Here is a 22,050-nt window from a genome sequence, read left to right as displayed (position 1 = left end):
CTCTCTCTCTATACACACACACACACACACACACACATTATATTGGGGGGTTGTATACATCAGTGGTCCCCAATCTTTTTTGGGCCACGGACTGGTTTAATGTCAGAAAATATTTTCATGGACTGGCCTTTAGGGTGGGACAGATAAATGTATCACGTGACCGAGACAAGCTTCAAGAGTGAGTCTTAGACGGATGTAACAGAGGGAATCTGGTCATTTTTTAAAAAATATATAAAACATCATTCAGACTTAAATATAAATAAAACGGAAATAATGTAAGTTATTTATTCTTTCTCTGCGGACCAGTATCAAATGGCCCAAGGACAGGTACCGACCGGTCCATAGCCCGGGCGTTGGGGACCACTGATATACATCATACCATGGATGTCCACTTATCTCTTCTTATCAAAGATGGTCATAGGCCCTAGCTGATTGGCTCAGTGGTAGAATGTCGGCCTGGTGTGTGGAAGTCCCAGGTTCGATTCCCAGTCAGGGCACACAGGAGAAGCGACCATAAGCTTCTACACACCTTTCCCTCCCTCTTCTCTCTCTTTTTCTCTCCCCTCCCCTCCCGCAGCCATGGCTCAAATGGTTTGAGCAATTTGGTCCCAGGCACTGAGAATGGCTCTGTGGCTTCACCTCAGGTGCTGAAATAGCTCAGTTGCCAAGCAATGGAGCAGCTGCCTCAGATGGGCAGAGCATCACCCTGTACGGGGCTTGCTGGGTGGATCCAGGTTGGGGCACATGCGGGAGTCTGTCTCTGCCTTTCTGCCTCCCACCTCTCACTTAATAATTTTTAAAAAGGTGGTCACGAACTACACCTGCTCAATAAACTCTCTTAAGTGTTCCGGAATGAGGCCCACAGTTAGACACTAAATGACACTGTCCTGAGCATTTCAAGGGTGCCTTTCTAAAGTGATGATTCCTCACCTTTTGGTATGAGAGACCTCTGAAAAGCTGGTGGTTCTCCTGAGAAAAGGACCATTCCCCTCGGTGCACACACACAATGCAACCAACGGATTCCAAGGCTTGAGAGCTTGGTTCCCATCCTTGAACGCCCCAGCACGGGGCTACTCAGACTGTGCCTGCCCCAGGGCCACCACCTGCTGTTCTCACCCATGAAGAGGTAAGTACAGAGATGGAGAGGAAATGGTCTAAAACTTTCACAGCAGGTTTTGATTTGTTTTGTTTTTTGTTTTTTTAAGGCTAAAGAGCTCATATTAGTTTTTTTTGTTTTGGTTTATTTTTTTTAATTGATTTTAGAAAGAGGAAGAAAGGGGGGAGAGAAGGGGAGACAGAGTGAGACAGGAACATGATCTGTTCCTGCATGTGCCCTGACTAGGGATCGAACACACAACCTCTGCACTTTAGGACAATGCCTTCACCAAATGAGCTATCCGGCCTAGGGCTCACAGAAATTTTTATTGCCATGATATCCAAGCTTGTGGTCATTGGCCTTTCTCAGTGAATGGACCAGAAATTTAAAAGCCAACCAACTGACCAAGGAGTCCCTCACACAGATATTTTATATATGCTCCTGAACCTGAGGATTAGCCAGTTAGATGCAAGGAAGCCCGCTAGAGGCAGACCGATTCAGGTCTGGGGTGCTGGGGCTCCGCAGTTCTGCCAAGCCTGCAGGTGGTGCTGACGCTGCTGGAACACGGACCACACTTCCAGTAGCAGGCCCTAGCGCATCATCAACCATGCAGAATGTAGATGCAGATGGATTTTCAACATGACATCCCTACTGGCTAGACCAAAAGGGCTCTGGCCGTCTTCATACCCTTTAAAGAAACTTAAGCAGAATTCACAAATGCTTTTGGCTGTGTAACTGGATTATTTTTGGTTTTGGTTTTCTCTACTCCCTTTCAGCTAGAGTGTAAAACTGAGAAAAAGAAGTGAGTGCAAGGAAAGCCAAAACATGGAAACCATGCTTTTTGCCCGTGGGAGTTCTGAGCAGAGATCAATTGACAGGGCAGGGAAATGTGCTTTGCATGCAGCTGGAGCTGTGGAGAACCCCTGCCCCCACCCCACCTTCCCCAGCCCACTTCCCACCCACCAGCCTGGATCAGGAACAGCTAACTGGGCTGCCCTGCCCTCCCAGGCAGGAAGGGGAGGCCTGGCCTGGAAGTGCAGAATGTGCTGTGTCACTCTGGCTTCGCATTTCACACCCCAGCCCATTCATAAGAAGAGAGGGCGGGGTAGGGTGGAGAAAGGAAGCTTTGTACAAAGAAATAACAAGAGCCTCAAAACCAGGCCCCAAAAACCTTTCACCTGGAACTGCTCCCTGGCTTTTTAAATTTCCACAGGAGCCAAAAGTGGTTTGACAAATGAAAAGGTCTCCCTGGCACCAGCAGGGCGGACTGCTGGGGCTTTATCCATCTCCCAGACACCCAGTGGAAGGGGCAGCAGGGTGCACCCCTCCCTGGCCACATCTGGTCTGCAGCCTTGGCGAAGAGATGGGGCCTTTTCCCGGCATCCCCTGACACCAGGAGCAGGTTCACTTAGACAAATGGCTTTCACAACCCAAATCAATATGCTTCAGGAATTATGTGCTCTTAAGGCCCAAGCCCCTAACGTGCTTGGACTATAAGGGAACAACCTGCAAAGGCGACAGATAACCCTTCTCAACCCGCTGCAGTGGCTGGGACTGCTCACCAACAGCGGCTGCTGACGGCAACATGGCACCCAGACTGCTCTCCAGCTCTTCCCCACCGTCTGGCAGGAGGAGAGCTCCTCTTCCCTCCCAGCCGCAGGCCTGGCCACACCTGCCTGGAGCTCCCAGGACTCCCACCCCAACCAGCAGGCCTGTGAGCCACTTGAGACCTCATTCCTGGAAAGCTCCAACCTTGACAGTCTGGTCACAATCAAGGAGAGCCCCCTGGAAAGGAACCTTTTCCAGGATAAAACTCTGGAAGTGGTTACGGGGACAGTACGGATAGATATACTGTCTCACACAGAGGGCAGAGCTGCTGGTTCAAGGCCCCACAAGAGGAACACCCAGTGTTGGGTCTGAGTTCGGAGGCTAGGAATGGGGGGAATGAGGGGCTGGCAGCTGGGAAAGGACGCGTGGAGCTCTGGGCAGATGTACACGCTCTTTTGGCGGCAGTGGGAGCCAGATGCAGTACGGCGGCCACAGCCTGACATAGTGCGCAGGAGTTTTAATAATAAATTATACAAAAGTGGCACGAAGCCATGATTACAAAAAGTGGGACAATATTATTAGTTATATAAGGCAGGTGCACATGTGTGCTGCCCTGGCCTGTTTCCCTTAGTCATGCATGGCTGGATCTGACAGAGGGGACCTGTCCACACCGACTCCATTTTGTGCAGGTTGTTTGCCAATTCTGAGAAGACCAGCGTCCCCACACCCCGCCTTCCTTGCTCCGAGGAGAGAGACCCCAGGACACTCACCTACGATGAGTCCAACCTCACAGGTGGGCTCCTCATAAGCACAAGTCATCATGGTGCCCACCGTGTCATTGACTACAGCCACCACGTCCAGATCAAACTCCTTCGGAAAGAAAGGGTGCAGCTTTAGCTTTAGGGGAATGACAGCACTGTTTGGCGTGAATTCTGCAGGTGTCCGGGCTGCACTATAGTCAGAAAGCCGCTGTGCCTCATTTGAAGTAGTGTCCTCACTGGCCTATAAAAGGTCATCAAGTGCTTCTTCCCTGATAAACACCTACTATTAACGATGTATCTGAAGTCTGAGATCTACGAAAAGGAAATATTCTACCGTTTCCACAGATGGCACTGAGCATCCGAGAGGCAGCCTCGAGGGAACTGCTGAGTGGATAAGAGACAAGGGATTTAGCCAGAAAGCTTCTCTTGAGAATTTAAATTAGAGCTGTTCAGAGGGCAAAATAAAAGTACCAGGTATACAGAGGTACACGTACAAGGATATTTACTGCATAACTTAAGTGAGCCAGAAAGAGAAACAACCCGGAAACAGATCAAAAGGAGCTTTGTACACCATGGTTCAGGTGATCGTGAGGATCTGGCATCCTGCACAGCCAAGGAAAAGCATGAGGTTGGTCTACATGTAGTGACATGAAAAGATGCCTGTTTCATATTAAATGAAAAGAGCAAGTTGTAATATAATATACACGGTATGACGCCCTTTCTTTTTTTAATGTGTGTCGGTGTATGTGTGGAAAGCTGGAGAACACGAACATTAAGAGCTGTGAAGTGGGCAAAAACAGATCATCAGATTTCTTTTCAGTGACATATATTAGCTGTTGTCTAGGTGCAATAAACCCCTCTTTAACCCTTTGAGTAGTGAGTTTTTCTCATGCTCGCTGACCCCCGGGAGTCAGTTCTTTTTTCAAAGATGAAATTAGGTCCAGTCATAGTTTTATTAACTTAAAATCATGTTTGGTTGATAACCAATTTATGGAAACAAGAAGAACATACATTTGCCTTTTTTTTTTTTTTTTTTTTTTTTTTTCTTTTTCATTTTTCTGAAGCTGGAAACAGGGAGAGACAGTCAGACAGACTCCCGCATGCGCCCGACCGGGATCCACCCGGCACGCCCACTAGGGGCGACGCTCTGCCCACCAGGGGGCGATGCTCTCCCCATCCTGGGCGTCGCCATATTGCGACCAGAGCCACTCTAGCGCCTGAGGCAGAGGCCACAGAGCCATGCCCAGCGCCCGGGCCATCTTTGCTCCAATGGAGCCTTACATTTGCCTTTTTTTCATGTTGCCTCACACATGTACGGTCGTACTCGGGACGGTCAGGAGGCACGAGGAGTACGTGAACGTCCGTACTGCTCAGAGGATTAAACCCAGGCATTCCAGTCTCCTGTCTATGTAGTTTGCTCTTTTAAACTGGAAATGTTTGAATCTATTTTTTGTTTAACTTCTTACTGATTCCCTAATTAATTAACGAGCTAAGTGAAATCTCTGAAATTTTTCATGTTAGATTTTGTCAATGTTCTTCGGCCGAAGACCAGCAGAAACACGGCTGCAGTGGAACAAAGCTGGACCACTGACTGGTGGCAACTGGGAGAACACATCCCATGGGGCATTTCAGAAAGTGTTAGAAAGCACGGGTTTGAACTTGGGTTGATGGTTTGGGGGAGGGCTCAAAGAAGTGGGGCTTTGGTCTGGGTTGCACGCTGTAGGGAGCAGGGCAGTGCTCTGAGCATGTGCCGAGTTCTGCTGTGACCATGGAGGATTCCCATTCTTGTCCAGTTCCATCACGGTTACGGAGCGGCTGTAATGATGTTTGCTCTGCGAGACTGTGTCCGACCAAGAACACTAAGGTCTCACTGATGGGGCCAGGCTCTGCCTGGTTGTCAGGGACTGCTTTTGTCTTTTCAATCTGTAGGAGAGTTACTATTTTACCTTTGTAAACAAACTACCCTTTAACAACTCAAAACTGTTCACCTCTGTTTTATTGCTGACTGTGGAGGAATTTTTCACCCAGGTTATATGCTTCTAGATTATTTAAATTCTTTATCATCAGCAAATAGGATTTTTATAACCCGAAAGCACAGTAAAAAGTTTTAAAAACCTCTTTTTAATAGTTACCTCTCTCCTTTTCACCGCATCCCGCAGCAAGGTGGCCACGTCGTGCCCCACGCAGTCGGTGGCCTTAAACCCCTTCGTCCAGGTGATCAAGATTCCCTGAAACAGGAAAGGCACCAGGAGAATCCGTGTAATTAACCTTCAGGGACAGAACACAAAATTCCATTCCTTCCTGAGTAAAGATCTGATGAGAATTTACAGAGACTATGCTGGAGCAACTGAGGCACAAACCAATAAAATACTAACTAACAGTCCTCCCCTCCTCACTGGCTTCACAGCAGTCTGGTTTATAATCCCCATTTCACAGATGGAGAAACTGAGGCAGAGGTGGTTAAAGGTGCTGCCCCTGATTAACCAACTTGTTCCCCTGAAGAATAGTCTGCCAACAACATAAGTAGAGAAATGCAAATTTTTCGTAACGCGATCACTACCTAAAGTGAAAGTGAAGTTTGACTGGACTGCAGTTATACAAGAGGCGGGTGTGAAAGTGAACTGCGAGGAACCAGTTTATATGGACCCAACTGCTGAGACCTAAAAGGTCTTAAGAGGAAATTGTCCCAAGTCAGCATGACTGCTTCAACTGGCTTCCAGAGGCAGGTGGCCCTACCCTGCTTCCCTAGTTTTCCCAATCAAATGCCTCAAACCATGGCCCAAGGCCAAATGTGATGCAATGCCACCTTCAGGGCCTCCTCCCTGGCCACACATCCACCTGTGACCCACAGAAGCACTGTGGCTCTTCCAGCAGGACAGGCTTGGTCCTGCCTCCGTGACTCTGCAAAATAGGTTCCCTCCGCACCGAGCATGCCCCGCCCACAGACAACCCCTAGCACAGCCCCGGACTGCTGGTGTGGGACTGGGGTCCCCGAGACTGGGGCCCCCTGAGGACAGACACTGGTACCTTCAGCCCTGCCTAGCTCTTAGTACTCAGCAGGTGCTCAAGCCCTGACCTTGGACCCTGTGTCATCCTACTTACTGAACAAACATTTATTAAGTATTTCTTCTGATAGAACTCTGCAGTAGGGCATGTGGGAAACAAAGGTCCTCACCCAAGAAGCATACAACATAGCAGAAAAGAAAGACACAATCACTAATAACTGTAAAAAGTACTATAATCAGGTAACATTAGAAGAAACAGGAACACAGAGAAGGGTGAGATTCTTTTTGTCTGGAGGACAAAAGGCTTCCCAGCAAAGGTGGATGCTTTAAGTGATCAAAGTCTTAAGATGTACTGAAGGGCTAGGCATAAAGCCTGGGTCCACCCACTGTGACATCTGAGCCATGCCCAACATCAAGGGACAACAATGAGGCTGGAGGAGGCCTCCAGTGCCAGCCCACCCTGCCACGGGCCACGGGACAGTCAGTGCTGCCCAATGTCTGACTCACCGCATCCAAGCTCGTCTGCTTGCAGGGAAACGAGAAGGTGAAGCCCAGAGGCATTCTGGGGCCTTTGATCCCCATGTAGTCCAGGAAGTCGGAGATGCAGGAGACAATGTGGTCAAACAGCTTTAGGAGAAGAGAAGGGATTACGTGCACACTCTCTGGTTTCATACTTCCAGTGCACATGTGCAAATGCACACGTGCACACACACGCCGACACAGATGCAGAGCAAGTTCCCCTCTCCAGCGGCACTGGTGGTCCCCAAACCTGCCATGTGATACCCACAACCATGCAGCTGTGTCCTGGTGGTCTGAAGCCTGAGGTGCTTTCAGCCATGCTGGGCTTGGGATGCCCCCAACAGGTTTTGGGGATCACCAACGCCACTGGCTGTGTGTGTGCCACGGGGTGTAAGAAAGAGTGTCTCACCTCTTCCCCAGTGCCCTGCATTATCTCAATGGGAATGGCGTAGATTTTGTTGTGCATTTCCACCGTTCTCTTTTTCCCACTACGGATTTTCACCAGTAAGACACGGAAATTCGTTCCTCCAAGATCCAGGGCCAAGAAGTCACCGTGCTCTGTTGTAGTCAAGAACATAAAGAATGTCAAAAACAGCTAAGTGCCTCTTGTCAGCCAGTGACCCTAAGACAACAGACTATCTTGGGGGAAACCCATGTTGATTAAAGGGGAGAAGCTCTAAGTTTCTCCTCCAGCACACAGCTTAGGTACAGAGAGGGATGAGGACTAACTCATTGACCACCTCAACCTCTGAGCCACACTAAAGGACAAAAGACCCCATGGATGAGCCACTTGTTACAATAAACAAACTTCACCAGGGTTACTAGAAAGCTTGGCAACAACAACCTGACTAGAGGGAGGCTCGTGTAAAAGGATTATGGGGAACCTCATATAATAATACATGTCAGTGTATGTCAGTTTGCAAACATGGTCGCAATCATTCTGCTCCCTGTCCACATGTTCTTTGCAAAGTGACTTTGCAGATCTTCCCATCAAAAAGGTGGAGTCTATTTCTCTTCCCCTTGGATCTGGCCTAGCCTGTGACACGCTTTGGCCAACAAAGTGTAGCAGAAGCCAAGCTGAGCCAATCCCAGCCTAGGCCCCCAAGAAGCTTTGGAGTCTTCCCTCTTCCTGTGGACCCTGCTGCTATGTGAACAAGCCCAGTGCCCCACTGGAGGGTGAGACACATATGGCCAGGCACCCCCACACCCAGCTAACACTAACCAACTACTGGACATGTCAGGGAGGCCCCTCTGCTGACCCACCAGTGACTGCAGACACATGAATGAGTCCAGTAAAGGTCAGCCGAGCCTGGCCCAGATGACCAATAATACACTGCTGACCCACACACACTCATCAGCAATAGTAAATGGTTGCTGTCTGCATCCATTAAATTGGAGGTGATTTCTAATGCAATACCTTAAAGTAACTTCCACGCAGTTCATATTCATATCACAAACATTCATCACTTCAAGGGCCCACCTAGAAGCCTGTCCGAGTCCCCATAGTGGTCAGTTCCAATGATGACCAGCAAGAGCAGCACTTAGGGCTGAACTCTGTTCTCCAATCTGCCTGAGCGCGACAATCCCTAGGCCCGCCTGCCTCGTGCACACCCCATCAGGACTTAGGAGGGGCGCATGGGTGTTTATTTTACTGCTGGTTTACCACGATTGTGAGTGACCATAACATCTCAGTGCTGGGGTTTGCCCAGCTTCGTTCTTTTAAGAACACTTTAATTCCTAGCAGGCTGTGGTTTTAGAGATGCAAGGAGTTTGCCCAGGAGGCCCAACCAGGGGAAGTCAATGGCCCTGAGTCACACATGGGGCAAGTCAATGGTAAAAGAGAGTTTGAGTTCCTAGCTCTTGCCAAAATCATGCAACCACAGTGTAAATGCCTCCACTAGAGAAGCCAACCTCCCTGACTTGGGCATTAGTATGAGAAGCAGGGAGGGCGTGTCAGCCGCCAGCAGAGGTCCTCACCAGTCCCGTCTGGAGTGCTCCGGACAAAGGAGGGCAGCATCTTGACCACAGCCTTATCATTGGTCTGCTTCCTCAGCCCCATGTCCATCTCAGCCCGCATCCTCTTCTTCACCTCCAGCAGCATCTCCTTGGTGAGGCGGAAGTGGGCGAGCGTCTCCTCTATCTGCCGGTGCTGCTCCGCCAGGCGGTAGGCCACCGCGGTCACCATGGCGGCCCCCTTGCCACTGCCACTCTCTGAGAGGAGGAAGCGCACATCGCAGTCGGGGACCAAGCGCCTCAGAGTCTTGTGGAAACGCCGGGAATACCTGGGGGTGGGGTCAGGGGCCACAACAGCTGGACTGAGCCACCGGCCAGGAGCCTCTGGTGCCCTTTCCTTTCCTTTCCCACACTTTAATTCCATTTTCTACACTTGCTTTTCTCATTATATAAGTCACATACATCCAGTGTAGGAAAATTAACAAATGCAGACAAGTAAAAAAGAAAAACAAAACTGTCCACAGACACACATTCATAGAGAAGATTCTCAGTATTACATGAATACTGAGTAAAGAAATTCAGGGTCCAAAACAGACTGTGCCCCACACCATGACAAGGAGACAAGACCGCACAGGGCATGCAAGTCACATCAGGAGAAACGCTGAGTGAGCTCCACCATGTCCACATCAGGGACCGTGGGACCGCTACTGAACCCTGCGTCAGTGAGGGTTGACAGTATCTGGCTGACAGAGATGTGGTGGGAAAAAAATGAGTTTGTTAAATGCTTGGATTAGTAATTAGCTCTGAGGAAAAAGGGTTAAATAAATAACCACTCTTGCTTTTTATTTTCACTTGGCCCTTTCCCCAACCCTCAAAAGTCTGAACATCTTAGTGGCTAGATCATTTTAGGGCTTTGGGACAGGACTCGCTGAGCACCGAACGCTCCCAGTGTCTGTGGTCTGCTGTGAGTACGGAAGGCCGCCTACCAAAGCACACAGGGAAACCAGAGCCCCAAGGCATTCCAGTGGTCATCGCCACAGGGTGGGACCAAAATTGATTTCTATTCTCTAGGGATTTTTTTAAGTTATCTTGAGTTTCAATACTGAATATATGTTACTTCAGAAATAAGAAGCATTTAGCTGAAGTTATCTTTTAAATGTGATGCTGCAGATGAAGAGTTCTAGGCGTGGCTGGTGGCGACAGCGGCTCAAGAATGTGAATATATTTAATACTCCTGAACTGTACACTCAAAATAATAAATATAGTAAATTTTATATTATGTTTTTACCACAATTAAAAAAAAATTTTTAATGTTATGTTGCAAATCTCTAAGCTTCTTTGTTGAAAAATTTGCCAAGAACTCCCCCCGCCAAAGATGGCTAGTTTCATTATTAAGAATTAACAAATACTGCCCTGGCCGGTTGGCTCAGTGGTAGAGTGTCGGCCTGGCGTGCGGGAGTCCCGGGTTCGATTCCCGGCCAGGGCACACGGGAGAGGCGCCCATCTGCTTCTCCACCCCTCCCCCTCTCCTTTCTCTCTGTCTCTCTCTTCCCCTCCCGCAGCCAGGGCTCCAATGGAGCAAAGTTGGCCCGGGCGCTGAGGATGGCTCTGTGGCCTCTGCCTCGGGAGCTGGAATGGCTCTGGTTGCAGCAGAGCATCGCCCCCTGGTGGGCATGCCGGGTGGATCCCGGTCGGGCGCATGCGGGAGTCTGTCTGACTGCCTCCCCATTTCCAACTTCAGAAAAATACAAAAAAGAAAAAGAAAAAAAAAGAACAAATACTTAAAAAATACAAATAAACAAAATTATGACCCTGACAGATAATAATATCTAACAATATCTAACTAGCTCAAAGCCTATCCCCTCAGCAATACACAACTATTTCACTTTAAGTGAACATCCATTTAACTGTCACTAGAACTGGGTTTGAAGGTAGAGTAGCTATCTGCAAAGCTACTTTGCACACACATTATATATCCAGTGGGAAAAATATCTGAGATCCTGTACAAAAATCATATCGTAAGCAGTTAACATTAAAAGCTATTAGTATGTACAGTCTTAGAATTCATCTTCGGTCTTTTAAAGGGGCAGCCATGTTCTGAGTGGCCACAGAAGACTTTTGAAGCTAAGGCACCCAACAGACAAGAAGGCGGCACAGTATAAGGCCCTTCTCACCATCAATGGGGACTACTTACAATTTACACCTCTTGCTGGCTCTCAGATGCAAAATGTCAACAAGTTACCCATTTAAAAAAAATAATGTCTGAGGGGACTTTCACCGGAGCTTCTAAATCCAGAATGTGGATGCTCCACCTATGCAATGAGGATGACCAAGAGAACTAAAGACAGACACATGCTACCTTGTGTTCCAGGCAGTTATAGAAACCTCTAACAAGACCTACAAAATGAGGAGCTGCAGAAGCAACACCAGCAAGAAATGGCTGAGGGCTGGATATTTCCCAAGTGGGCAACTCTGACCTTTCTGCCTAGAACTAGGTCTTGTCTTGTCTGCCTAAAACACCTTCCCTGGGTACCAAAATCCTGACCTCTGGAGACGGTTCTTAGCCCAGAAGGGTACTGAGTGCCAATTATAGCAAAGGGCAGACTCACTGTGGGTGCATCTTGTAAAGAGACCCGTCGACACCAACCGTGGTCCGCAGTCTGGGGATGCCTTTGTTATCTCGAAGGCGATTCAAGATGGCGCCCAGCGTTGCAGCCACCAGGTTGGCAGAGCGGAATGAGACAACGGTGCACACGTGCTGGACTGCAACACAGTCGTCATCAGATGGCTCCACTCCCAGGTTGGTCAGAATTTCTTTGGCATTTTGGAGGCCTTCCTTAGTCCTGTGAAGTTAGAGGCCAATGCTTGTGAGTTAAGAACTTCATCAGGCTTGCAAGGCACTGAGGTTCAAGGTCCCGGAAAGGTGAACTCCATTCACCTTGAGTGTATGCTGTGGCATTAAGAGAGTCAAATGGGAAGGGTTTTCCTCCAAAAAAATACCAGGTAGTATTATAGAAGGAAAAATTGAAAAACTGTATGATGCTGGGTTATGACAGGCACATGAAAAGAAGTGGAGAGGTGAGACCACACGGCCTCTGAACAGGTGGAGGAACAGCTGCTCCACCAGGGCCCAGGGCTCAGGGCTCAGGGCTCAGGGCCCAGGGCCCAGGGCTCAGGGCCCAGGGCCCAGGGCCCAGGGCTCAGGGCCCAGGGCCCAGGGCTCAGGGCTCAGGGCCCAGGGCCCAGGGCTCAGGGCCCAGGGCCCAGGGCCCAGGGCCCAGGGCTCAGGGCCCAGGGCCCAGGGCTCAGGGCTCAGGGCCCAGGGCTCAGGGCTCAGGGCTCAGGGCCCAGGGCTCAGGGCTCAGCGCTCAGGGCCCAGGGCTCAGGGCTCAGGGCTCAGGGCTCAGCGTTCAGGGCCCAGGGCTCAGGGCTCAGGGCTCAGGGCCCAGGGCTCAGGGCTCAGGAAGCCTTGGGAGTCCCTTCAAGTCCGTGAGTTGCCCCTGGATGCTTACACATTCTTCCTCGGGGTTTTCCAAATTTTCATTTTCTGCATACATGCTTTCTATATCTGTTGTTGAATTTATTCCAAGGTACTTTATAGTTTTGTTACTATTATAGATGGTGTCTTTAAAAAAGAAAAAATATATATCTTCTCTTTTTTTTCTTTAATGTACCATAGTAAAGTAAGATGTTAACAATGGGGAAAATTGTATGAAGTATACTATCTTTTCAGTTTTTCTGTAAATCTAAAAATATTCTAGGCCCCAACTGGTTACCTCTGTCAGTAAAAGCATCGTCCCAAAATGCCAAGATTGCAGGTGCGATCCCCAATAAGGGCAAGGCACATACAGGAAGCAACCAATGAGTGCACAACTAAATGGAAAAACAAATGAATGCTTCTCTCTCTCTCTCTCTCTCTCTAAAATCAATAAAAAATATATGTATTGGCCCTGGCCGGTTGGCTCAGTGGTAGAGCATCAGCCTGGCGTGCGGAAGTCCCGGGTTCAATTCCCGGCCAGGGAACACAGGAGAGGCACCCATCTGCTTCTCCACCCCTCCCCCTCTCCTTCCTCTCTGTCTCTCTCTTCCCCTCCCGCAGCCAAGGCTCCACTGGAGCAAAAGATGGCCCGGGCGCTGGGGATGGCTCCTTGGCCTCTGCCCCAGGCGCTAGAGTGGCTCCAGTAGCGACAGAGCGACGCCCTGGATGGGCAGAGCATCGCCCCCTGGTGGGTGTGCCGGGTGGATCCCTGTCGGGCGCATGCGGGAGTTTGTCTGACTGCCTCTCCATTTCCAGCTTCAGAAAAATACCCCCCCCCAAAAAAAAAATATATATATATATGTATTAAAAATAAAAATGTTCTAAATTAAAAGGTTTATTTTAAATATATATATACATATTTTCATTATTGCCAATATATATAAATATAATTGACTTTTATATCTTTTCCCCAGACATCTTTCTAACCTCTCCTGTTATCCTAGTCACTTATCTAGATATGTTCTGGTGTTCCATGCAGACAATTGCTGTCTGCAAATAATGGACAGTTTTACCTCTTTTTTAAAAAAAATTTTATACCTATAATTTCTTTTTTTTCTCTTTCTCTTTTTTAATTTTTCCACTGATTTAAAAGAGAGTAAGGGAGAGAGAGAGAAGCATCAAGCTGTTGTCCATTTAGTTGTGTACTCATTGGTTGCTTCTTGTATGTACCCTGACCAGGGATCGAATCCACAACCTCAGTGCACCGGACGACACTCTACCCACTGAACCCAGCCAGGACCTTCTCTTTCTTCGTGTTTTTTTTGTTGTTGTTGTTGTTGTTTTTAAACACTAGCTAAGACTCCAGGGCAATCTGAACAAAAAAGGGTGATACTGTCTTGTTCCTGTTTTTAAAGAGAATTCTTCTAACACCTGCCCTGGCAGAATGGTTTTAATAAGGCATTTTTGAGATAGCCTTTCTTGAGGTAGAGGTCAAGTGGGTTTCTGTTTCTTGGTCATCAAAAAGCCAACACCAGACACAGGCCGAGAGGAAGGCACACATTTCCTGACTCTGTCAATGACTCTGCAGACCAGCCATCAGCCTCCTGCTCCCATCCCCTCCCAGCAGCTGACCAAGAGATCTGAGAAGACAGCTGGTTAAACTCAGTCGCATGTTGCCTGCTTACTGTGGCTCTGCACCCATCACTCCTGAAGGAGAGTGATCCTAGGACAAATGCCAACACATCATGTGACAGAAGAGCAGGTCGGGATAAACTCCTTTCCTCTTCCATCTGCTCCTCTAACCACACAGACAGCTGATGCACATCTTCTCCCAGGAGCTGGAGCTGTGAAGCCACTGGCTCGCTCTGAATTTCCAGGACCAGCAGGGCATTAGGAATGAACACTTTGTGCAGAGATAAAAGGGCATTTTTAGCTGGCCCTAACTTTTAGGCAGGTGGCCCCCCGTGGCTCCATGGAACCTCTTAAACCAGGAATCGAACCTGGCAGCACAAAGAAGCCAGCCACAAGACAGGCATCCTTCAGACGACATCAAACCGCCACAGGATCAAGTTCATCTGCTTTCCTCTCAGGGTGAATGCGTGAAATAGCACTTTCAGCAGAGAAGTCTGCATTTCTTATGTTGAGGCCAAAAAGTAGCAGTCAGGTTGCTGGCTGGACTCCACCCTCCTGTGTTTATCTGTCCTGTCTCATCTATTAACCAGTGTTTCTCAAATTTGTGCCAGGGAACATTTCTTCTGGCGGTTAACCAAAGTAAACTGGGTCTTTTTAATAGGCTAATGATACTATAAATCTCTAAAGGGAAGATCCTATTGGCCACAGAAACCTTTCTCAGGGACACCTAATTAGCCCAAGTCACTAAAGTTCCCTGGAACAGTCTGGGGAAGGTCCTGACACCCTAAGAAGGAATTCCAGATCCAGGCCCTGGGCTGGGTCAGCTCCTTGTTCACCACCAGAATTATCTCTAATCTCATCCTGTTGCAGGGGAGGGGAGAAGAAGGTGCAGAGTCAAGGACAAAAGGCGCTTCTGTAACTAAGTCACCCACTGCTAACTGAACATTCTTTAATGAGCTGACACCAGGTACCTGCAGTGAAACCAGCCCAGGACTGAACAGCTAAGAAAGGACAGATGGACCCAGAAAGCCCTGGCAATCTTGAGGGAGAACCCGGGACTCACGCTGTAACAAGGGACCTGTCACTCTTCTACCCCCATCCGCCCCCAGAAAGCCTCAAGAGGTGGCACCTACTTCTCAATGGCTGCCACATCACTGGTGTTAAATGTTCCTCTGGTGAGCAGCTCTGGGGTTATCCGCCCTTCAAATAAAAGGCACTCCTTGGCCATCTTGACCAGGATCAGCCGAACCAGCTCCCCCAGGTACATGCCACTGACCATCTTCTCAAACCTGCAGGAGAAAAGCCCCGGGCACTTGTTAGGTCCTTCCTGTGCACCCACCTTGGGGCAGCTCGTGAGGAGGGGGGCAGACCCAGTAGATGAGGCCCCATCCCTCAGGAGCTCACAGCCTCGCTAGCAGGCAAGACCACATGCTTGTGTGAATAAACAGCGAAGGGATGGCGGGGGGTCATCCAGACCCCCACACCTCCATCTACAGGGTGAGCAGCAGGAGTGCAGCACCCCACAGGCAGGCAGGGAAGGCTGCCTGCAGTAGGGGAGACATTAGAATTTAGCAATGAGCAGAATATAATAGCTGCTCACAAAACTTCGTGCTGTACTTTTTAAAGGCTTCCCCCCCCCCCCCATCGCTCTCTCAGGGAAATCGCCAAGTCCTGCGGGAAGGAGGTGGCCAGGGGGCATTCTCTCCGTTTCCCAGTTCAGAAGGGTAAATGTCTTCTCAGGGGGAATGCTGACAGGGTGAAATGCAGCCACTGCTGAGACCACTGTCACTGGCCACCTCCCTGGTACTCATGCTCTCCCTCTCCAGACAAAAGGACCAAGAAGAATTTGCTTTGGGGAACCCACTTCTCCCCCACTGACTTCACCCTCAACTCCAGGGGAGGGCGCTGAGCAGCGTAGAGCCAATCAGCTCATCGCACTGCTCCAGCCACATTCAGCCACAGGCCAATGACAGAGTGAACGACCCTCTCGCTGCACCTGGGGGGAGGGGTGTGAGGTGTGGGCTCTTGTAACTGCAGCAGCCGTGATGAGCCCAGTGCTGCAGGGGAGCGGCTGCCACAAACTGGGGCTCGATGCTGTACCTGAGCCAGACTCAGGCCCGAGTCCTGGCTGACCAGGGACCTGGAGAAAGCCCTGGGAAGAACAGATAAGAGCTGGGCCACATCCGGGTGGCCAGCCTGTCCTCCGAGGGAGCCCCGCTGGCACACCCAGACCTGCTATGACACAGCAAAACAATCTGTTCCATTCAGAAGCGGCCCGGGAGGGAGGGATGCTACTAGAACCTGAGCACCCGGCCCCTCCCTCGTCTGTCCACACAGACACAGAGAAACACAGTTCTCATTGTTCCTGCTCCTGACAGGACCAGACAGGCCTGTCCCAGCCACGGCCGTGCTGAGGAGCCCTGACAGGAGAGAGCCTTTCTGAGTTAGTTCTATCTGCCCAGTAGCCAGCCCAAGAACCTACAACCCTGAGCCTATCTGCAACCCTGAGCCGGAATCTCTCAGCTTGCAGGAACCAGACCGCAGACTCCACAGGTGCGCATTTCTCCAAAGGAGGAACAGAAGTGCAGTCCCATTTCCTTTGTGACAGCCAGCTTTCTGCCCCCTTCATCTCCCACCCCAAATCTTGTATTAAGTGCCTCCTAAGTCATAAAAATGACTAGTAAGGAAAGGTGGGTGAGACTCACAGCTGCTTTCCAGGGTTGAGAGAGCCCCGGTCTATCTCGCGGTCAAACTCGGTGCGGATGTCCTCCAGGGCCCCATCGTCCCCAAAGGCCCCCCACTCAGTGTTGATGCACATCCTCCCCTCGTCGCCTTCCACCAGGTCAATGTGCCTCAGCTCTTCCATGTAGCAGCAATTCGTGCCAGTGCCTTGGAGAGATAAGGACAGAGCTATGACCACACGGAGTCAGAGAGGATACAGTGCCTTCTAGAAACAATGGCTAACAGAAGGGATTAGGAAAAGGGCAGAAATTACCAATGATGAGCCCAACTTCACACTGCTGGTCATCATAGCCACAGGTCATCATGGTCCCTACCGTGTCGTTCACCACAGCCACAATGCTGGCATCATAATCCTGGGGACAAATAACAGAGCATCACCACCCACTCACATGTGGGAGCAGAGATCACACCTTAGAGAGAGAGCGGTGCTCTCACAGGGCACACCTTATAGAGAGAGCGGTGTTCTCAACCCCCGCTGTCCTGGAGGTGATGCTGCTTCCATCACTGCTGGCACTCAGGTTACGTGGATCGAGTGCAGTGATTAAATTAAGGAAAGTGCACAGTCCCCTTAATTATCTGGCTTAAGATTCTTCTCAGAGTAGATTCTATACACAGACCCACAGCCCTCGGAAAATCACCCCCCTACATCCACGTGTGAGTGCCCTGGCGCCCTCCATAGCAGCTGCACCTGGCCACGCCCACTCCCTGCTCGGTCTGGCCCTCAAGACCAAGCGATGCCTCAGGCTACACATGTGATGCCTACTGCCCCCTCCCGACCCCCAAAGGGCCGTGGTCTGTTTTAGAGCACAGCTTCCTCCCCAGACCCGACCTCCATGCAGCCAAGGTGGACGCCTAGAGAGAAGTTACCCCACGCTTCTTGATGGCTTTGTCAAGCAGCTTCACCACGTCTGCACCCTCCACTCCGCTCACTTTAAATCGCTTCGTCCAGGTAATCAGAACGGCCTGCAAAGGAGAGCAGATGGGGTTGGACGAGGAAGGCTGGGAGGCCTCCCGAACCCCCAGGCCCTCGGCAAGGCTGCTCAAGGACAGTGACAAAGCAGAGGCTCAGAGGGACCAAGTGGCTGGCTCCAGGTGACAGTGGGTAACAGGACCAGACTCCCATTTCCTGTTCATCCATCTATATCAGGGGTCCCCAAACTTTTTACACAGGGGGCCAGTTCACTGTCACTCAGACCATTGGAGGGCCGGACTATAAAAAAAACTATGAACAAATCCCTATGCACACTGCACATATCTTATTTTAGAGTAAAAAAACAAAACGGGAACAAATACAATATTTAAAATAAAGAACAAGTAAATTTAAATCAACAAACTGACCAGTATTTCAATGGGGACTATGCTCCTCTCACTGACCACCAATGAAAGAGGTGCCCCTTCCGGAAGTGCGGTGGGGGCCAGATAAATGGCCTCAGGGGGCCGCATGCGGCCCGCGGGCCGTAGTTTGGGGACCCCTGATCTATATGATGGTTTCCTCTGGTGGCTGCCTTGGGAAACACCCTGCAGCTCACACCAGAATACAGCAAGGGGTTGGCTACTATAGTAGTGTCACACGGCGTGCAAATCTAACTGGATGTCACTGCACAGCCACGCTTCACTTAAAATGTGAACAAGGGAAACCCAGTTATTACCTGATCACCCTTAGCCACTTTGAAAACAAACCTCACTTCCACAGTCCCAAGGAAAGAAAGTCAAGAGCCAAAATGAGAAGAGAAAATGCTAAGAGTTAATGAGCTTTGAGAAGGCGAGTCCTGGGGAGTTAAGGGAAACATGAACTGTATGTGATTTCTATCTCTTTCCCAACTATGGAACTTAACCCCCATCCAAAAGCAGCAAGTCCACTATTTCTACAACATGACGCATTTCTGCTGGTACATTAATGGAGAAACCGCAAGAAGGAATTGAATGCAATAGGTCATTCACTTGGGAATGTGGCAGGGTAGGGATTTTACTTTTTGCTTTACCTCTTTATATTATTTCAACAGCTTTACATATTGCTTTGGTAAATATTTTTTAATATCGAAGATACTAGAGAAGAAAAATAATTGTTATATTTGACTGTCACTATAAGCAAGGAGGCCAGGTTGGGAATAGCTGCTGTTCAGGCCCCAACAGCGGGGGAGGGGGTGGGGCAGTGGCTGTGTGTGACCTGGGGATGGGAGCTTCCCAGTCCCTGTGAAGGCCACACCTCCTGGAGGACGGACAGGAAGGCGAGTGCTTGGGATAATCTGTGGTTCTTTGCTCAGCAGCCGCCTGCAGCTACACCAAGCATTCCAAAAGCCCCTGGACACTACTTTTATCCCCTCAACACTCCCCTGCCCCCACAAAAAAAACAGACTCAGAGAACATGGTATTGTAGAAATAAATGGTGTTGAAAATCAAGAGACAGTCCTATTCCCACAGTTCTACTCACTGCCTGTGGGCAGTTCCCTAACTCCTCTGAGGGTCACTTTGTTCATCTGTGGAGTAAGACAGCTCATGTAGATTTGGACAATCTTGAAGGTCCCAGGCAGCCTTGAGCAGTGGGCTCAGGGCCCCTAGAGGAGTAATTAAAGCCTTTGATCCACTGATTTCCTAGCAGGTAGCACAGCCCAACCTAGGACACCCTCCCAGATGGGGATCAACCTGCCAGTGGGACCCCGCCTTTGGCTCCTTCTCTGCCCACAATGCCTCTCTGCCAGGCACATCTGCTCCAGCCTGCAAGAATCTCGTGGCCCTGAGGGTGTTCCCTCCACAGTCCTGCAAAGCCTTCATCCCTAGAAGACTGTGCCCTCTGGGGGGAAGGCCAGACAGCCTGCTCATGGTCTCTCCTACGCCTAGCCAGCCTGCACAGGGATGGCACTTGGTCAACAGCTGCTGATGAATGAGCAACATCGAACACAGGAGCTTCACACCCACCTCTCCCAGTGGGAAAGGGGGCTTCCCACACTGTCTCTGCCTAGGGAGTATAAATGTCATTCTCTGTTCTCAAAAGCTAAGTGAAATGTAGTACCAACATCAGGCTTTGTGAAAGGTTTGGGAAGACACCCTTTCAGCCCAAATGATCTGAATACCCTGGAGGTGGAGCAATATCAGATACCAGGGGTCTTGGGGAGTTAAGGGAAACATGAACTGTGTGTATGTGATTTATATCTCTTTCCCAACTAGGGAATTTAACCCCCATTTGAAAGCAGCTGTATGATACAATGCTGTCACCTGGTATGTTTTGAATAAACAAATGACAAACAAAAAGATGGGTACAACAGGCACTAGAGGTCCAAAAGAGAACCCAGGGCTCTCTGGGGCTGGAGACGCTGACCACAGATGTTTGGAGAAGTGGCCCTGGCACCTGAGGTGGAGCCCTAACCAGATGTGCTCTAACTGGGAGGGCTTCCAGATAAACAAACACCACATCTTGCAACTCTGCCAAGGGCTTTCGAACTCTCTCCATCACTAACCCTACTTTTTTTTCCTTCACTTGCTTGGGTTTAATACATGATTCTTTCCACCTGCTGGCTACAAAACCACAATTCATTTCAAAAAATACATAAATAACTAAAGTAATTAAAAGAGTAAGTATAATATCATCACCTCACATTAATGTCTACAGAGTTCCTCTAAGAATATTAGACATGCAGGCTATCCCATAAACGAAAGGGAAAAGTAGTCAAGAAAAGGGCTCATGAGCACCCCTCCCCCCGGGCTGCTGCAGAGCCCGGTCATCCACGTGTGCTTACCTCATCGATTTTGGACTGTCGACAAGGGAAAGAAAATGTGAATCCCACAGGTAATTTCTTGTCCTTGATTTTTTTTTTCTCCATGAAGTCTCCCAAGCATTCGGCGACATGATCAAAAAGCTAGAGGAAGCATGAGAGAACAGTCAGGAGGAAGAAAAGTATTTCAGGGGAAATGTCAACAACGTGGCACCCTGTGGCCCTGCCCGAAGAGCCACCGAGTGTGGACCGGAAGAGAAAATCCCTCAAGATTTAGGGACCTGTGGGCCCTATGGGCCCTGTGGGCCAGCACGGCTTTGTAATCATTTCAAAACCTTCAAATAGAACTGGCCTCTGAGCAGAAACCAGTATTGAGGACTTTTTAAAATATCAAAAGTAGGCCCCGGCCAATTAGCTCAATCAGAGCATCGTCCGAAACACCAAGGATGCAGGTTCAATTCCGAGTCAGGGCACATATGGGAAGTAACCAACAAATGCACAACTAAGTGAAACAACAAACAAATATTTCTCTCTTTCCTTTCCTCTCTCTGTCTCTCTAGAATCAGTCAATAAAATAATATTAAATTTAATAGGTAAAATTTTTTAAATAATTAAAAATAGGAAGCTAGCTCATGCCTCCATATCCCAGTCACCATTAGCCACCAGGTGCAGCGGCCGCCTGCCCCTTCTCAGAAGTCCTGTGCACATCTCCCCCTCCCTGGACGTCTGTCTCTGTGCACTTCCACCTACAAGCCCCAGAAGCTCCACAAGCAGCTCCATGGTTGCCAGCCCACTGCAGGGACTTAGCAATCTTCAGACTACTCTATTTTTACTTTTTCCTGAAGCTAACTTAGCTACCAAAAAGAGTGCACACACCCTAAAGGGCAGAGTTTACTGGTGTCTCATAAGCAGTACTCACCTGTGTCACCTGCACCCAGATCAAGAAACACAATGCTATCAGCACACAGACACCCCCCTCGAGTACCATACAGTCACAACCACTGCCCCCCAACCCCACTCGGGCAATCGCCAGCCACCCTGACTTCCAACACTCGACTGGTTTTTCCTGTCTACTATGTATAAATGACTGACATTGTACACTCTTTGAAGAATGTCTTCTTTCACTCTACATTAAGTGTATGAGTCATCCACCTTGCTGGCTTTGTAGACTGCTCATTCCCACTGCTGCGGAGCATTCTATGGGGTGACTATACCATAATTTATTTAATGGATTGCAGTTTAAGTTTGCCTGCTCCACAACATATTGCCTGGGATAGGCAATACACATCTTAGGATCCACTACAAAGAACCCCGAAAACTGTTTCCCAAGCCTCTGAATACTGTCAGTGATGGGAGGCTCACCACCTTCAAGGCAATATTTTTGGGTCTAATACCTCCCCTCATCTCTAAAGTGTTCTGAACTGAGTATACTGTTTCAAATGTGTTCCGATCAGAGGACAGTTAAGTTGAACTACAAACTTCCCTTTTCCTTAGCTCTGTACCTCTACAGTCTAGTTAGGCACTGCCTCCACCCCCAGCTTTTTCACATGGCTGTCATAGCACCAAGCTTCCCTTATATAAGGAACTGACACAACTATGGAGCTTC

General features: G+C 49.3%; 1 protein-coding gene across 2 annotated transcripts in view; it reads right to left on the bottom strand.

The window, feature by feature from the left end:
- The window catches only part of HK1 (hexokinase 1), a 68,267-nt gene that overhangs the window by 8,447 nt on the left and 37,770 nt on the right, over nucleotides 1-22,050 (bottom strand). For both annotated transcript variants that reach the window (XM_066349875.1, XM_066349876.1), the window contains exons 4-14: nucleotides 20,469-20,588; nucleotides 17,602-17,697; nucleotides 16,988-17,087; nucleotides 16,698-16,881; nucleotides 15,126-15,281; nucleotides 11,492-11,725; nucleotides 8,907-9,211; nucleotides 7,339-7,487; nucleotides 6,918-7,037; nucleotides 5,538-5,633; nucleotides 3,415-3,514 (exon numbers count right to left, since the gene is read on the bottom strand). In XM_066349875.1, coding sequence (XP_066205972.1) covers nucleotides 3,415-3,514; nucleotides 5,538-5,633; nucleotides 6,918-7,037; nucleotides 7,339-7,487; nucleotides 8,907-9,211; nucleotides 11,492-11,725; nucleotides 15,126-15,281; nucleotides 16,698-16,881; nucleotides 16,988-17,087; nucleotides 17,602-17,697; nucleotides 20,469-20,588 — 1,660 coding nt within the window. The remainder of the gene's footprint in view (nucleotides 1-3,414; nucleotides 3,515-5,537; nucleotides 5,634-6,917; nucleotides 7,038-7,338; nucleotides 7,488-8,906; nucleotides 9,212-11,491; nucleotides 11,726-15,125; nucleotides 15,282-16,697; nucleotides 16,882-16,987; nucleotides 17,088-17,601; nucleotides 17,698-20,468; nucleotides 20,589-22,050) is intronic.

Source organism: Saccopteryx leptura, chromosome 9 (assembly GCF_036850995.1).
Source record: "Saccopteryx leptura isolate mSacLep1 chromosome 9, mSacLep1_pri_phased_curated, whole genome shotgun sequence".
In the NCBI taxonomy this organism is placed as follows: Eukaryota; Metazoa; Chordata; class Mammalia; order Chiroptera; family Emballonuridae; genus Saccopteryx; species Saccopteryx leptura.
Note: the sequence above shows the minus strand (reverse complement) of the source record. Positions and strands in the feature narration are given on the sequence as shown.